This window comes from Scatophagus argus, chromosome 15 (genome assembly GCF_020382885.2).
Source record: "Scatophagus argus isolate fScaArg1 chromosome 15, fScaArg1.pri, whole genome shotgun sequence".
Lineage (NCBI taxonomy): Eukaryota > Metazoa > Chordata > Actinopteri > Scatophagidae > Scatophagus > Scatophagus argus.
This window is the reverse complement of record NC_058507.1, coordinates 8,246,423-8,264,734: the sequence shown is the minus strand read 5'-3', so window position 1 is coordinate 8,264,734 and position 18,312 is coordinate 8,246,423. Positions and strand designations below refer to the sequence as shown.

The 18,312-nt window shown below is 40.4% G+C and overlaps 1 protein-coding gene and 1 long non-coding RNA gene across 2 annotated transcripts; one reads left to right on the top strand and one right to left on the bottom strand.

The window, feature by feature from the left end:
- The first annotated feature begins 275 nt into the window (after positions 1 to 275).
- LOC124072172 lies at positions 276 to 1,538 on the top strand. Its single transcript, XR_006845461.1, has 2 exons — positions 276 to 416; positions 673 to 1,538. It is a non-coding gene; the product is annotated as an uncharacterized LOC124072172 (long non-coding RNA).
- Positions 1,539 to 6,591: 5,053 nt separating this feature from the next.
- LOC124072169 (serine/threonine-protein phosphatase PP1-beta catalytic subunit-like) lies at positions 6,592 to 17,877 on the bottom strand. Its single transcript, XM_046413386.1, has 8 exons — positions 17,764 to 17,877; positions 14,004 to 14,135; positions 9,010 to 9,240; positions 8,801 to 8,905; positions 8,604 to 8,675; positions 8,136 to 8,287; positions 7,433 to 7,567; positions 6,592 to 7,304 (listed from the first exon to the last, which is right to left on the bottom strand). The coding sequence occupies exons 1-8, from the start codon at positions 17,813 to 17,815 to the stop codon at positions 7,200 to 7,202; spliced, it is 984 nt and encodes a 327-aa protein (XP_046269342.1). The 5' UTR covers positions 17,816 to 17,877; the 3' UTR covers positions 6,592 to 7,199.
- Between the last annotated feature and the right edge of the window lie 435 nt (positions 17,878 to 18,312).

Sequence of the window (18,312 nt, the reverse complement as noted above, 5' to 3'; positions counted from 1 at the left end):
ACTACACAAACAATCCTCACTGAGAGGGCCGATAAATCGATGAAAAATGTAATGATGTAAAATGTTTGACATTTATTTTGTAGTAATGTGTTGAATCTGCAAAGTACCCATAAACCATTTGGGAAATAGATGTAGAGGAGTAAAGAGTATAATATTGCCTTCCAAAATGCAGAGTATTATTATGAACTCAAAATTGTGCTTTACTTACATACTTACTTATGCAACACTTGGTTACTTTCCATCACTGTATATATATTTTTATATCACTGAATAACAGTCCTGTTTCAAAGGAAAGCATTTCAAGTGGCCCTAAGTTTATTTTCCGGTGTTTGTTATCATTAAAAACTGAAGAAAAAAAAAACAAAACAAAAAACGTGGTGATCATCTCCACCCATCAGGCACGATCTGTGTACACGGTAAGTGCAAACTGAGAAAGTCTCCTCCTTCTCTGGGTTTTTTGATTACTCTGTCAGCGTTAAAATGTTCTGAATGATTTTACTGTTAAAAATATTTAGCCATTTACTTAGTTTTCTTGTTTATTAATTAAATAATAATTATTAATAATTAATAATTATAATAATTAATTAATAATTTAGTTTTCACTATAATAATGTAACCTCACCAATCATGCCAATAAGCTTGTTTTGATTTGTTTTAATATTTGTTTATAAGATCCCACAGTTCTCACACTGGCAATGAAAGAAGCACGGCCACAAAGGTCTTCTTGGTACAGAAACAGGAAAAGAAGGACCGTCTCTCATCAGACTCCTGACCCCTTGACGTCTGACGACAGTGATGATATGATGATGGCTGATGGAGTGGATGTACAGGTTTGGTAACAAAGACTATTATTTCACATGTGACCAAAACCAACACATTTCATGATGTGGAGGAATCAAAAATACATATAATGTAATTTTTTCAATTCTGAACTGTCTTCAGGCCAGCTCCACAGTCAGCTCACAGAGCAACATCATCTACTACACTCTCCTCTGTCTAGAGGAGATGCTGTGGATTGTCTTTGCCTGGATCTTGTCTGATCTCCACCCAGGAGCTCCACATCTTCTTCTCCTGACTCTGGTCTTGTGGAATAAGAATGTAAAATTCCTTTGCTTTTCAATAAGCTCCGCTCCCTTCTACATTAGTATAACCTTTTTTTAGCTATGTACAAATTGCACAATTTAAATAAATGTCATTTCACCTGTGTAGGTCCTTTCTTCTTATAGCTTGTAGAAGAGTGTGAAGTCTTTTTGCCATTTTGGGACAAAGTGCAGAAAACAGAGAAGAGACACTGGTGAAAACAGCTGACGACAATTTTGGTTTCCATCAATTTTAATTGAATTTATAGACTTTCAAACAAACTTGTACAAATTGCAAAACAGCATTTGGTAACACCTCATTGTTTTCTTATTATTATTATTAGGAAATAAATTAAGTGAATAAAAAGTAAACAATATGAATAGAGAACATAGAAATACAACAGAAAGAATAATACCACAAAGAGCAAAAAAAAAAAAAAGAAAAAGGAAAGGAAAAGAGGCAACAGTTTTCCACAAAGGGTCAACTACATCTGATTTGCAGTAGACTGAAGTTAACTGCAGGCCAGGCTAGTTGCTGGTCAGTCAGACAGAAGTACCTCCTCATGGTAAATAACACATTTTGTACTGGCAATGTAATGACCAGCCCATCCTGAGCTGTTTAAAATTCACAACATCTGATTTGTACTACTTTGTATTTTACTACTGCATTTATACACCAGGTGGCATCATTATCACATAGCAAAATGGCCTGGTGCTGCCACCCACTCCTGACTCCACCTGTTTTCTTACTCTGTACCAGCAGCTTGAGTGATGTGGAGGAAGGATAGCTGGCATTTTATTTTAAAAGCTTCCAAAAGGAAACTTTATTCATTATGTTTGTTTATCGTGTGCTCTGTAAACACACCGCTATTAATTAATTAAACCAATTGTGAAGCTTGCTTTTTATTTGATTATTTCACACTGCACAGGCTTATTTAGGTAAGTTAGACACTTGCAAAATTGCAACCAGTGCTATTTGATATTTTCTATCTTCATCTGCATCTTCATACAAAGACTTTTTTAAAGCACTTTCAATGCACCATTCATCCAGTATGTCTGCAGGTAAAACACTGAACTTAGTGACTTATATTACTTGAATGCCAATGTTTGTTTGTTTGTTTGCCTCGGCATCATTTTCTATAAATCAGAAGGACCATTTGGGGTAAATTATCTAAATGGGAACAAATAATAAACAGACCCAGGAAAAAGTCAATACCAGCTCTGTGTGCAAAGCGGCATGTTTTTGTGTGGGTGCGGAGTTGAGCCACAGGGAGCCATAACGGAGTGGAGGAATCGAAGCCCAGAGGGTTAAGAGTATTCAGTGGCAGCAGCTTCTGATTTAGCCTCTACATTTCATTCACACCGGTCTCCTCACATTCTTTGCTACTCATGGGGAGATGCACTTGTTCAGTGGTTAAATACACAACATGTGTGCAATCTGACCAGTGATGATATGTTTAGCCGCATGTCATCATTCAATCGCTGGCTGTCGAGGTGGTGTCCAGCAAACAATGTGGGCTTTGTAGATAATTGGCAGACATTTTGGGGAAGACCTGGTCTCATTAGGAGAGACGGCATTCATCCCACTTTGGATGGAGCAGCTCTCTTATCTAGAAATCTGACTGAGTTTCTTATTAAACCAAAACCCTGACAACCCAGAGTTGAGACCAGGAGGCAGAGTTGCAGTCCTACACGCCTCTCTGCGCTTCCATTACAGTTACCCACCCAATATCCCATAGAGACTGTGTCTGTCCCCCGACCACTTAAATTAATTGAACCAAATTCAAAAAGAGGAGTTATACATAAAAATCTAATAAAGATCAACACCTCCACAGCTACAACTGATAGGAGAATTAAATGTGGACTGTTAAATATTAGATCTCTCTCATCTAAAGCTGTACTAGTGAATGAGTTAATATTGGACAATAATATAGATTTATTTTGCTTAACCGAAACCTGGCTTCGGCCAGAAGAATATGCCAGTTTAAATGAATCCACTCCCCAAAGTCATATTAATACTCAGATTCCTCGAGACACCGGCCGAGGAGGTGGAGTTGCCGCCATTTTTGACCCAAATCTATCATTTAGTCCAAAGCCCAAAGTCAACTACCATTCATTTGAAAGCCTTATTCTTACTCTCTCACACCCTACCTGGAAAACAATACAACCAATTTTTATTGTTGTAGTGTACCGCGCTCCTGGCCCATACTCTGAATTTTTACTGGAATTTCCAGAGTTCCTATCGAGTCTGGTCCTTAAAACTAATAAAGTTATTATTATGGGTGATTTCAACATCCACGTGGACGATAGTAATGATAGCCTTCGCGCAGCATTTATCTCTCTCTTAGATTCAATTGGCTTCTGTCAGTGTGTACATGAACCCACTCATTGCTTCAATCACACTCTTGACCTTGTTTTGACATATGGTATAGATGTAGAACATTTAACTGTCTCTGAACAAAATCCTCTTCTGTCTGACCATTGTTTAATAACTTTTGAATTTATACTATTTGACTTCATACCACCAAGAAAAAACTCCTACACTAGATACCTGTCTGATAGTGCTGTGGCTAAATTTAAAGAAACAGTTCTATTGTCATTAACTTCAGTATCATGTCCCCATATGAGTGAACAATATAATAATCCCTCTGAAATCGACCATTTCGTGAACAGTGCTGCAAGTTTACTAAGGACAACTCTAGACTCTGTTGCTCCGCTAAAAAAGAAACTCATAAAGCAAAAGAAACTTGCACCCTGGTATAATACAGAGGTTCGCAAATTAAAACAAAATGTGCAAAAACTTGAGAGGAAATGGCGTTCCTCCAAACTTATTGAATCTCGCTCAATCTGGCAAGACAGTCTTAGATCATATAGGAAGGCCCTACGAACTGCCAGAGCAGCCTATTACTCCAAATTAATTGAGGATAACAAGCATAATCCCAGGTTTCTCTTCAGCACTGTAGCCAGGCTGACAGAGAACCACAGTGCTATCGAGCCTTGTATCCCTGTGACCCTTAGCAGCGATGACTTCATAACCTTTTTTAACGACAAGATCTTAAACATTAGAGACAAAATTCAGCACCTACTGACCTCAGCTGATCCTGATGTAACATCAAACATTAGTGTCTTAGAACCAACAGTAGAAACAGATATTCATCTTGACTGCTTTTCACCTATCGATCCCCATCAGCTATACTCACTCATATATTCATCCAAGCCAACAACATGCCTCTTAGACCCCATCCCTACCAAACTTCTCAAAGAAGCTTTACCCTTACTTAGCACCTGTCTATTAGACATGATCAATCTGTCCCTGATAACAGGCCATGTACCCCAGTCCTTTAAAATAGCTGTAGTCAAACCTCTCCTTAAAAAACACACACTTGATCCAGAGGTTTTAAGCAACTATAGACCAATATCTAACCTTCCATTTCTTTCCAAGATCCTTGAAAGAACAGTCGCCAATCAGTTATATGACTTTCTTCAAAATAATAACTTATTTGAAACTTTTCAATCTGGCTTTAGAGCTCATCATAGCACAGAAACAGCATTGGTCAAAGTCACAAATGACCTCCTCCTGGCATCAGACAAGGGATTTATCTCTGTCCTTGTACTGTTAGACCTTAGTGCTGCATTTGACACCATTGACCACTCTATATTACTGCACAGATTGGAACACCTAATTGGCATCAAAGGAACTGCATTAAGCTGGTTTCAGTCTTATTTATCAGAGCGATTTCAATTTGTTCATGTTCATGATACATCGTCCACACTCTCAAAAGTTAGTCATGGAGTTCCCCAAGGTTCTGTCCTTGGGCCAATATTATTCAGCCTGTATATGCTCCCCATTGGTGATATTATTAGGAAACACTCCATACATTTTCATTGTTATGCGGATGACACGCAATTGTACTTATCAATGAAACCAGATGAAACAAATCAGCTAGTCAAGCTTCAGGCATGTCTTAAAGACATAAAAACCTGGATGACCAGCAACTTCCTACTTCTCAATTCAGACAAAACCGAAGTTATTGTTCTGGGCCCCGAACACCTTAGAAATAACTTATGCAGTGATATTGCATTGATAGATGGCTTAGCCGTGGCCTCAAGCTCCACTGTAAGAAATCTAGGAGTTATCTTTGACCAGGACATGTCCTTTAACTCGCACATTGCAAATATTTCAAAGACTGCATTCTTTCACCTCCGAAATATCGCAAAGATTAGGCACATCCTGAGTCAGAAAGATGCAGAAAAATTAGTCCATGCATTCATTACATCTAGACTGGATTACTGTAACTCCCTTCTATCAGGCTGCCCCAGTAAATCCATAAAGACTCTCCAGCTAATCCAGAACGCTGCAGCACGACTACTGACAAGAACCAGCATGAGAGACCATATTTCTCCTGTTCTGGCTTCTCTACATTGGCTACCTGTAAAATTCAGGATAGATTTTAAAATTCTCCTCCTCACTTATAAAGCCCTGAACGGTCAGGCACCATCCTATCTTAAAGAGTTAATAGTACCCTATTATCCCACCAGAACTTTGCGTTCCCAAAATGCAGGGCTACTTGTGGTTCCTAGAGTCCTCAAAAGTAGACTGGGAACCAGAGCCTTTAGTTATCAAGCTCCTCTGCTATGGAACCATCTTCCGGTTTCGGTCCGGGAGGCGGACACCCTCTCTATATTTAAAAGTAGACTAAAAACTTTCCTCTTTGATAAAGCTTATAGTTAGGGCTGGCCTAGGCCGGCCCCTAGTTATGCTGCTATAGGCTTAGACTGCCGGGGGCCCTCCCATGACGCACTGAGCTCTTTCTTCCTCTCCCTCTCCTTCTGCACACATTCATGTCCCATTAATGCATATTACTAACTCAACTTCTTCCCTGGAGTCCCTGTGCTTTCTTGTCCCGCAGATTCCTAGCGATCATGACTGGACCTCCTGCTGCGGTCCTGCTGTCGTCCTGCTCAAAACCTACTGCAATTACTACTGTTTAGTCATAATCTGATTTAAATCTGTTAAGACTCAGTACAGCTACTACCATTATTGTCACTACCATTGTTATCAAAATCACCATAATACCTTCTGTATACTTCATTGTCATTATCATTATCTACATTTCGATACTTCTGGTATTATTACTGCTGCTATGCATCTCTGCTTGTGTGCTCCTTCTCTCACGCCCCACCCCCTCTGCCTCTCTCCCTTGCTCTCTCTGTCGCTCTCCTGCTCTCTCTCTCTCTCTCTCTCTCTCTCTCTCTCTCTCTCTCTCAACCCAACCGGTCAAGGCAGATGGCCGCCCATCTTGAGCCGGGGTCTGCTCCGAGGTTTCTGCCTTCTAAAAGGCAGTTTTTCCTCGCCACTGTCGCCAAGTGCTTGCTCAAGGGGGAATGTTGGGCTCTCTCTATTTTACAATTTAATTAAAGAGTTTGGTCTAGACCTGCTCTAATTGGAAAGTGTCATGAGATAACTTTTGTTGTGAATTGGCGCTATATAAATAAACTGAATTGAATGTGCACAGCAACCGCAAGTTCACCGCACATGCTATAATGCGTTTCAACTGCTGAAGTGGAATACAAGAAATGCTATTTGTCTTTATGGACTTTTGCATTGCACGGAAACCTCGGTCTCACTGAAATACATTGGAAAGATTCTCTCCACATTTTGAGAGGTCGAGGCAAAACAATGTTGAATGTCTACTGTGTCTTTGCTAAACTCAACGAGAATTTTGTCAAACTCTGTCACTTTGCCCCTGTGTGCAGAGAAGGCGTTTCCTTTCATGACACAGAACCTCAGAAAACCTCAAATGGCAGTGGAAGAAAAACCACAAAAAAAGATTATCTGTTAATAATATCAAAATTACCAACAAACAGGCAAAACAAACAAACAAACAAAAAAAAAACAGATCGGTCACAGCAAATTTATGTACACGTACACATTAAGAAAAGAGCTGTCAGTGGAGTCGGGGAGGGAGTGGGGGAGCAGGGAAGAGAGAGGGGAAAGATTTGGGCAATTAGATAAGCCCTGTATCTTTACTATACAGGGGAGTTACAGGGGTTGCCATGACGGCAGAGCAGGAACAGACGAGGTGAGAAGGAGAGGGGAGGAGCCACGAAGTTGCACGTTCACCTCTTCTTGGGGGCTTGGGCAGTGCGGGGCGGGGTGACGGGCCGACCAGAATTTACACCACCATACTGGTACTTGGCCTTTTTCTCTGAGGGCTTTAGGATCTTTATTAAATAATGAGACACAAACACAGAGAGAGACAGAGAGAAGACGCACATGTGAGCGTTTCTGAGACAGCATGTTAGGACAAATGGGATTAGCAAGAATGTGTCCTTTTTAGTTTTTACACTACCTGGAAGGAGCACATGAGGGATTCGTCAACGCTCATCATGCCACCCGCGTTGTCAAACTCCCCGCAGTAGTTTGGAGCGGAGAAAAGTGTGACCAGTTGGCGTTTGGCAAAGAACTCATATCCATCCTCCACAACCTGTTAGAAGACACGTGACGTTATTCCACCGCCTACAGCGATCAATACCAAGAAACAGATCTTCGGCTCGTTTCAGAAACCCACAATGCTCTCGAGGTTGAGTGTACAAAAACCACCTACACCTGAATCAATATGAAATGGCCAACAGAGCAGAAATAGTCATGGCCAATTTAAGGATAACAACCGCTAGTCGTTCAGTCGTTCAATCAATTAACAGAAAAGTAATACACTGATCAGGTAAATAAATCTGTTGTCAGTGTCTCAAATGCAAACAGTTTCTCATTCTGTTTCATACAATTTTACTTCAGCCAATAATAGATAACAGCTGAGTGCTAAATAAAATTATAATAAATTATGTTTGGGGGAAAAAAAGATATAAAATAAGAGCGAGAAACCAAAGTGATACACAAGGTCTATTAATGTGGTTTAGCACAGGCGTCTGTGTCTTTGCATGGGCCACAGTATTACTTGTACCAAAAACACACAAACTAAGAGAGGCCAGCCATCATGTGCATGGCCAACCAGTTTAAAGTCTCAGACTCTCTGTCTTCATTCTCTTCATAATCACCTGGTGGGCTCTGCAGATGAGGTCCAGATCATGGCGGTTTAGGAACTTGCTGACCACGTCCGCCCCAAAGGTGAAGGAGACCCCGCGGTCGTTCTCTCCCCAGCCTTGAACATCTTTATCTGGGTCAGACCACAGCAGGTCACACAGTAGACCTGAAAGACACACACACACATACATACACACACAAAGAGGAGAGAGGACAAAAAAAATCAGCAGAGAGCTGAAGGGAGAGTGTGGACAGTCAGCTGTGCTAAAGATCAAGATGACATTGCTGATACGACAGAAGTTTGTTCTACATTTGTTCAGGAAGAGAGAGAGGAGGGGGAGAGAGAGAGAGAGAGAGAGAGAGTGAGAGAGAGGAGGGGGAGAGGCTCGGTGTTGTCATTTAAAGTAAACTTGAAATTCCAGGGAGAAATTCAAAGAAGGTGAACATGTTCAATATCAAGTATGAGCACGCACACACTGTACCTGTATCAGGCACATCTGTTGGCCTCATGATCCTGCGAATCTGCTCCATTGACTGCAAATCAGGCGATAGGCCTGAAATAGAAAATAAGCTCATTTTGACTGGGGTTGCTATGAATATATTACGAACAAGAGCGTTTAAAAAGTTCCAGTCCACATTAGAGACGCAGGCAGGAAATGCATGTCAATAGCTCTCTTACCTCCATGGCAGCAGAAGATCTTCTCATCAATGATAGCAGCAATGGGGAGGCAGTTAAAGCAGTCAGTGAAGGTTTTCCACAACTTAATGTTGAACCTGCGCTTGCCTGGTGGTACACATCAACACGTGTAGTTAAAAACCAAACTAGATACATGTGCTTCAGGGCTGTTTGTGTGTACGTGCACACAGGGTGAGTTCATTTCTACTCACACTCATCATAGAAGCCGTAGATGCGGTTGATGGAAGCACACTCATGGTTGCCCCTGAGCAGGAAAAAGTTTTCTGGGTATTTGATCTTGTAGGCCAGCAGAAGGCAGATGGTTTCCAGGGACTGTTTGCCTCTGTCCACGTAGTCACCCAGGAAAAGGTAGTTTGCCTCTGGAGGGAAGCCACCATACTCAAACAGCCTCAGCAGATCTGTGTACTGCCCATGGATATCACCTAAAAAAAAGGGGTGGGGGAGATGAGAGGCAAAAGGGGAGACCAGATGTTAGTATGACTGTTTACTGTAAGTGAAGCCACAAGGACAGGCAGCTGCATCATTTAAAATTCTTGCAGAAGGAAGCTACACAGAGAGGAAAACAATGAAATGTACTGAGGAAAGTTTGGGGGAAAAAGGAAACAAAATCATTAAAAACACTGGGGATGAAGATGAAGCAAAAATCAACTACTTTTGCACACTTATGCACACATACACAAACATCAACTATCATTTCTCTGAATCCATTTTGATTTTCAGAACACAGCCAGACATGCAGGTTGGTGGGTATATATATGACTGTGTCCATGCTTTACTGGGACTACAGCAGCAAGTCCAAGGACACACACACACACACACAAAATGAACAATTACAACTGCCACCAGATCGATGCCATGGCCCCTGGGAAATGAGCTACAGAGGGAGAGAATGCTGACAATCCAGGTTAATCACAAAAATAAAGGACACACATACACTTATCCATCCACGCCAACTTCAATTTTAATAGCTCTCCCAGGATTCAGGGTCAGCCTCGTCTCTCTGTGACATCAGTCAGGGAGTGATGTGCTCCATCACCATTCTATCACCTAGCCAAGACCTGTTTCCTTTTATATCCTTTTGCACCAACTCAAGAGCTGCTCTAAATTGGGCTAAGTGCTTCAGACACAGATGACTGCAGAGAACCTCACCAGAAAGGCTAGGACAATAATAACAGACTTCACTGCGACCTAAACGGAAAGCAAATTTATGTGCCATACTCTTTTTAAGGCAATGCTTCATTACAAGATGGCACCAAATACAAATTAAAATGAAATAATAGGCCTTGTTAGACTCTGCAGCTGTCTGGCCTTGAGATAAAAATGACCAACAAAAATTGCAACTTTATACCATGAAAGTGGCTGGCATGATTTTTTTTCTATTTCCCCATGCCCGTCAGTGATCTAGGCACCAAAACCCAAACCACGACTGGCACCAAACCTTTAAGGCTACAGACCTATACTTATTCTTTTCTGTGTCCTAAGATGGCATGCAAAAACACACTTTTTTGAGTGCAAATGAATGATTAAAGGAACAATTCTGAATGTCTGAAGTTTAGCTCCATCTTATATTCAGTGCTCATGTTGTGCTGAGCCAGTTGTGCTTCACCATCAATCATTTTCTTTGCCCTGGACTTGCAGTCCTAGCTTGCCATCTAGAGTTTTGATACAAGTACTGGTGATGGTAACCACCTCACAATCCTTTACATTAATATTATAATAAGAAAACTTCAATGAAAGAAGTCTTGAAGTATTAATGCAGTGCTCCAGCAACTAGTCCAGGTCACAGGCTGTAAGTATGGAATCAGGAAAGCTTTTAACATTTTCAAATGTTATTTTAGTTGCTAGTTTTCAACTCCTATTTTGAGTTTTAACTTCTCAACAGACAACTAAAAGGTGCTGGTAGGTGAAAAGTAGGAACATGTATGTCAGGCATTTTACCCAAGCAAGACAAATCAAAGTATTCTAGTATTTTTCTAAGTACTTTTTAGGATTATTATTTGGGTCAGCTGTTTCAGTGATTTCTGCCAAGGAGGCAAAATTCATTATTATTCTGACTATGTGCAAACACAGCAGTGTACTGTGCTTTCCAAAGCTGGGAACAGACCTGGAGACTGCTGAAGGCTACAAATACATCATCAAATCATAAAAACAAGAAAACACAGATTTCGACAGACAGATTTTTTTTTTTTTTTTTTTACTTTTGGCAGTCTGGAAAACACATACTGGAAACAGAGTAAATACAGAGGGCGGAGTAAATACAGAGGACAACACGCAGTAATTCTTGCTTGTGCCTGCACGAAAACACAAAATGGACATGAGGCATAAACAATTAGCCTTGCTCATTTACGGTACAGTTTGCACAGAGAAGGAAATGAAATGCAAGAACAAAGCCACATTTGGATAAAATGGCAGACACCGAGACATGGCAGCATAGACTGTAATCTCAGCACAGACGTTAGGGGTGAGTGAACTTTGTGAAAGCAGGGCTAACTTCAGCCAAGCTGCTGTAGAAAGACCCAGATTATATGGATTATAAAGTAATACACTTTTCATTGCATTGTTTCTCAGCATTATTGTTTTTTTCTGTGTTTTGTTTTTATTCTTTGTTTCTCTTTAACACGTGGTGTAAAAGCGAAACATGTTCAAAACAGGAAGGACTTAGCAGCCAACATTAGATTGGATCAGTGAAAATGTCTGCCTCTAGAGAAGTTACCTCAGGTTAGTTTATCTTCATCTCTTCACTAAGAGTTACTGCATGACTGAATGCGAATTTGTGAGCTTCACAAAAACTGGCTTTCTATGGGGCAGCACCCCCGCCTGCCCTATCACAAGGAACTGTAGGGTGACAGTGAATTATTTACTCAGGACTGCCTCTGCAGTGTCAAAACAGTCCAAGAATAGCAGCACAGAGAGGGTAAAAACAGGGCAAAAGGCTGAAAGTTGAAAAAAAGAAAAAAAGAGAGCGCTGAACCCGAGGTCAGTGTTATAAATGAACAAGATTTGTCTCAGAAGACAACACAATCTGAAACCAATGGTGATAAGAGAACTCTACAATCATAAAAATGACACAGCAGTTCATCTTGTTCATCTGTCCCCAAGTACACCTCCCATGTGTGCTACATCGATGTTATATGTCATGCTGACACGCTCCTGTGCATCCAAAAAAATAAATAAATAATAATCAGCATCACATAATTTGCCAACATCAGAGCACATTAGCAATAAAGCTGGAATCAAGTGTGCTGTTGGCACGACCTTGTGCAGCCAAATAATCAACTGATTCAAAAACACCCACACAAAAAAACCATAACGCCGGTTTGAAAAAACACTGAATAATACGGCTCGGAGCTCATTTCAACAAATAAACCCTCTGCAAACCTGCACGAGTAATATACTGCGTCTTTGCTGTTCTAGATGGAATCACACACAAAAGAATCTTCAAATAACAAAGGATGCACTTTACACACGATAAAAGCAAAAATAGGCAGATATAAATAAATACTATATGTACTATATAAAAAATAATATATGCAGTATTTTAGTTCAAATTTTACTTGAAAGTAGCAAGTAGTAAGATGAGAGAGGGGGAAACAAAGATAAATGTGTGCACATACTTGAAGGCCCAATAAAGCAATGCTGTATGTAAACAATTTAAACACAAATGACTTCAGGGTATTCAACCTATTGTGCTAAAATGTGGCTAAAGTAGCCACATTTCTTTTATCCATTATATTAGAATTGTATCATCAGCTTTAAAATAAGAGACTTCCAAAAATGTTTTCAACTCATTCTCTTCAGTCTGTGGACTGTTTAAGCTATTTTTAAGCCAGTATTTGTAGTCACAAAATAATTAAAGGCATTCTATTCGACTCAGCCCAAACACCAAACTGTGCCCAGAGTTTGAAAATCTATGATAAACGCTACCAGAAACATACACAGCCTACACATAGCGTGCATGTTTGTGGTCTTTCCACAGCTAATTCAACGGGCTCACAAATCAGTTACATTTTGCTCTGAATCAGTAAGGTCCTATTATGGTTAACATGCAACTCCAGGGTAATTTTGCAAAGGATTGTGATTGCAGGGTGCTGTTAATAACTATCATCCGTCTAGATTATTTTAGTCACAAAATTACTGTCTAAAACATCCTCACAATGAGGGTTTGATTGTCATTACTGTCACCAACACTGCGTTTAAAAATTCCAATTTTATCTTTCCCTGAAAATGTGACTGATAAAGCCAAACAGTGGCCATGCTGCTGGCTTGGTCAAAATTGTGCCAGTGGCATTAAGAGAAAGCGCAGAAACTGATCCATGTGGCCTTTGTAAATAATTAAAGGTATTCGCTCTTTGGTCTTTATAGTCAACATTGGTGCTCTGAAAGCCTGCCATTGCAGCCGTGGGTTAAAGTAATCAGTCTGGGGATAGAAGTTCAGCAGCAAAACAAAGAAAGTAAAAGAGGGACAAAGAAACCTCACACAGTGACAAATAACACCACCTCAAACTCATGCATATTTTAGAGTAACGTGCCTGAGTACTGACTGCATGAAAATCAGTTATCCAGGTCACTATAACGTCAGACGTGTGGATGATGTCTCTCAATATCTAATTAGATTATCCAATTAGATTAAACTTATCCCATTTACCATTTACAATGCAAATGCTGCCATCTGAGGCTGACAGAGCATTAAGTCTACATAACAAAACTCAAAGTAAATGTGTGTGTGAGAGGGAACTGGTATGAGGACAGCCACAAATGAACTGTGTGTATTAGACCTGAGGCTTCATGTGAGCTTGTGTGTACTTTTTTTTTTTTTTTAAAGAAGGCGCACATACAACAGACAACTCACAGTTGTTTGTAGTTGCAGCGTTACACTGGAGGGATGAGATAAAGAATGTGGGAGTGCACAAGAGCCAGCTTGAGATGGTTTTCATGGCTGCATTTCAGCTGTTAAGAGGGAGCTCACTTGTGAAAGTGCTCTCCTTTGCTCCACTTCCGTCTGTCCATTTTACGTATGCAAGACAGCGATACACAGCCTGTGTGTATGCAGGCAATTACCCTATCTATCTTTAACGTCCACGCAGTCATGTTAGGAGAGAAACAGTGAGTTCTATGAATTGCATAAGAGTAAAAAATAAACACGACATGCTGGCCTAAAACGAAGGTAGAAATCTACAACACTGACCACAGATCTTCAGAGGTGCCTCAAGTTCCAGCAGGATGGGCTGGCTGAGGAAGATCTCCCTGGATTTGATGCAGAGGCCTCGCACCTCTGCCTCTGTCATCTGGACTATCTTCCCCGGGCGACATCCCCGTACTGGTGAGGAGAAAAAAAACACAGTTCTATCAACAACAACTGTTAAAGCAACATCAGGAGCCCACCAGCACCCTGAAGTTCATCAGCATGAAACCATGATAAATATCATTTTTCACCTAAGAGAGGAAAAAAAAAACCCACATATGGCAGAATCACAGGGCGATCTTAAGATCTGATGAGCTGTGGGCGTAATGGTTTTCTAGCTTAAAGCTGCTTAGTCTCAGCCATGCTCAAGAAAGCCACTGCAGAGACTATGGGAGCAGCTTACACCCTCAGCACTGGTGTGGGTTTATTGGCTGTATAGTTGCTCTGTTAGCCTAAGCCTACTTTCTGGCGTCCTGCCACAGCACCGGGTGCAGATTTATCTTACGATGAAACGATAAAAAAAAGGAGCAAGAACTGCAAACAGTCACAGGTGGAAACAGAAAAGCGAGATTTTTGCTATGGTACCTTGTGGTTTGCGTAAGACTGAAGTTAAAGTTTCATCTACTTTCAAAAGTCTGCATTTCACATATTTCACATTTGGACGCATATAAGAGCACAAATTAAGTCACATGACGTCAGTGCTAAAGATAAACAAGAAAATCCACATAAATAGATAGACAGATATACAGCGTGATGTCACCGTAACAAATTGTGCCTCCTCACTATATTTATCACTACATTAATTCATATGCAGTAAAGGACAATTGAATGGCACTCTTTCATTGAAGTCAAATTAACGCTTCAGTTTTACGTCACAGAAAGCAAATAAAAACACTGCTCGAAGATAAACCATTGATGATGGAAACAAAAGAGATGACTAAATCCATGGCTGAGGAATTATGTAATAACTAACCATTTTGTTTAAAGCCTTAAAGCGAGACGCACACTGAAGATTACAGTAAAGGATAGCTGGGCTTTCTTATTGAAAGAAAAATGCATGGCAGTCGGAGAGGAAGTTCACTTAAACATTTCTCCTATTTGCTATTTTTGTTTCCTTAAAAAATGACACGTTAGACGACGGATTAACTGATGTATCGGTGAGCAATCCTTAAAGGTTAGTGCACTGTATGCACATATAAGCACACAAACATGTGCATATACACCCCACTCACACACTGTACTCAGACTTCCATACTGTCAGTGTCTCATTAGTCATGTAAACCAAACAAATCTTAGAGAAGCGAGCGAACCAGAGGAATATGGATCCTCACAGATGGTAAATCTGAGTGCCAAAAACTATTCTGGGTCTGCACCAACCTTAATGAAGTGTTGCTTTGCACCATCAATTTCACACCATCAATTTTCTTTATCGTCCATCTACTGTGTCTGCACTGCTTCATATCCATGGTGTGAAGCATGAAATTGCAAAAGTAGGGCCCTTCACTCAACAGCCAGGCCTCATCAGAGCCGAGTGACTTCAGCTCGGATGCTTAGCCTGGTTGGCTTTAACACTGAACCCTTCACTGTTCTCACTTGTGCAGGCTGGCACTTTTAAAAGAGATTACGTTCTTAAGAACACTGAGGGGCAAAGGCTAAAATGAAGCAATGACAAGGATTTGCAACCATCAGAGACCAAATCACAGTGTGTGCACTCATGTTCAATAAGTTTTAACTACAGCGAATAAGCACTCTCATTGACACTTGGCTGTTCCTCAAGACTGAATTGTCTCAGAGAGCAAAGCACACAGTAAGCCATTATGTAATGTCAGGGTGCAAAATAAAGTCTCAAGGCCTTGAACATCAGAAAATATATGCAAAAATCTGTGCATGTGTTGAAGCCTAAAATCAGTTTTGTTATTCAACACAGATGTGTTAGTGTCACCAATTCAGTATCTAACCAAATGTGAAATATGGTCACAAACTCCTCTTTCGTTCCTAAGTTAGTTAGCTAGTTATGGTGCAGAATAAAATCCAAAACAGTGTTTTTGTAAAGCCTTATGTTGTCACCATGGAATTGATGTTTGACCTTTTGGATATAAAATTTCATGTTATCCTATTAGATACAATTACATAAAAAGACGATATCCAATTTAATCAGCCCTGTGTAGTCACTTGCCACAAAATTAGAGGAAAAAACACAACTGCCATCTCGTACCAGCTAGATTGGAGAAAAACTGACCACCTGTAAAGGATGCTAAAGCCAAGTCAAACTTTTATTCAAGATACAAGCAACACAATCAACAAGTCACGACAGTCCAAGCCCAGTACTGAGGAAAACACAGTGTGAGGGATGAATATTGATGAAGAAATGTTAAAATTTTTTCTGCATTTATTTTCAGTCCATTTGTTAGAAATGTTTAACACAAAAATCAATCTGCAAAAAACACAGGGCAACTGCAGCAAGATTTTTTTTGGCAATAACTAAATAACAAATCTTCACACTTCCATGCTGGCATAGTGTCTCATCCCTCCAACAGTCACAGATACGGGTGGAAAGTATGCCAAGGACAGCTGAATCTGCCTTAGTGGACCGGCCTGACTCAAAGGATATCTCGCAGGGGAGCACAAAACTCCCCGCCTTCTCTTGAGCAGGTGGACAGCCAGCACAAAAAGGTTGTTTTGCACAATCCCCACATCCCCCTCTCTGCCAAACCCAAAACTTGGTCCTCACTCTCTGACAACAATACCTTCCATTTCCCATGTATGAAGGCCCCATAGTTCACTACTGGTTCACTGGCCTGCTTTAAACTGCAGATATGAACGTTTTTTGTAAGGGTCAGCCAAAAAGACAGTATTTCTGAAACCTCAGTTTGTATTTTGTTATTCATCTGATCATTACTAACAGTACATGCATTTAATGGGGAATGTGTGCGCATTATGGGCCCATTGTGCATGAATGCATTGAATCCCAGCAACCTGCCCACTAAAACAAAGATAGGAGAGAGCTGCAAAAGTTCACGAAAATCCAAATGCCTCTCAGCTCAAATGACCATGTGGTGATAAAGACATCCAGTATCAAATGTAAAGGTTAACCGTGTATTAGTCTTTTAATAGCTTAACTTAACCATCTGTCAAAAGACTGCCCTTCCCAACAATGTAACATTACTCAGATCACCACAAGAAACTCGACAGTATATCACAGCAGCAAAACTTAACCATGTCAAGGGCAGGGCACTGGTGAAAATCGGTGTTCATACTTTAGGTGAACAAATAGTAATTAAAGGTGCCTGACATTTACGTTAGAGCCATGACACACGATTCTGGCTCTCACTTTAATGTTACAACGAACAGGACAAAAATGCCAGTCCCTCCTCATCGACACATATCAGCCGTACATAATTTGAGCAATATATTATCGAGAATCCAGAACAAAACAGCATGCAGAAAGTTAATTACATGCTAAAGTAAAGACCGCGACACGATAAAATTACTTGACAGAAGTCGCGTAGCTATTATTGCGAAAACTGAAATGTAGGCGTTCACCGCTGACAGTGTTTATAAACACGTCCAGCTAACAGTAACGTTAGCAGCGTTAGCCGGGGGATACACCGTTACGAGTGGCTGACGTTAGCCACACTAGCTAACATATTTCCTGCGTTTTCTGGGGCAGCCGCGGTAGTTACAGAGAAAATCCTACACCGGGCTCGGTGAACACAGATAGCTAACTCTGAGTAATATGAGAAACTGTATTGAAATTGTTCACCTTCCAGAAGCCGAGAGATGAGGCTGTCCACGTTCAATTCACCCTCCGCCATCTTCAAACTGATCAGGTACAATGTTGGCCGGTTCGATCCCCCCTACAGACATCAGGGGGCGCTGTTGCGCAACCGCTGAAGAAATAATGAAGTAATGTGGTGGGGTGGTTTTAGGCTAATAAACATATTTTTTTGTAAAACAAATGTAAAAATAGAAGCTTGCAAGTAAAAGCCATGCATTTGAAATCTTACTTTAGTAAAACCATAAAGGTATTACCAGCAAAATGCACTGAGTGAAGTAAAAGTATTGTTGTTTGTAGTATGTTTTATCTGTTTCAGGGGGAGCTAATTTAAATATTTTGTGCCATTCTGTATCAATACATCATATTTAATGACGTGGTCACATATTTTATTTGTAAAATTAAATACATGTAGCAGAGTTTCCCTCTGAAATTTCATGGACTAGAATTTCAAAATAGCAGTAGATGAAAATAACCAAGTAAAGTGCAAATTTCTCAGAACTGTACTTACGTAAATGTACTCTCCACCACTGTGTG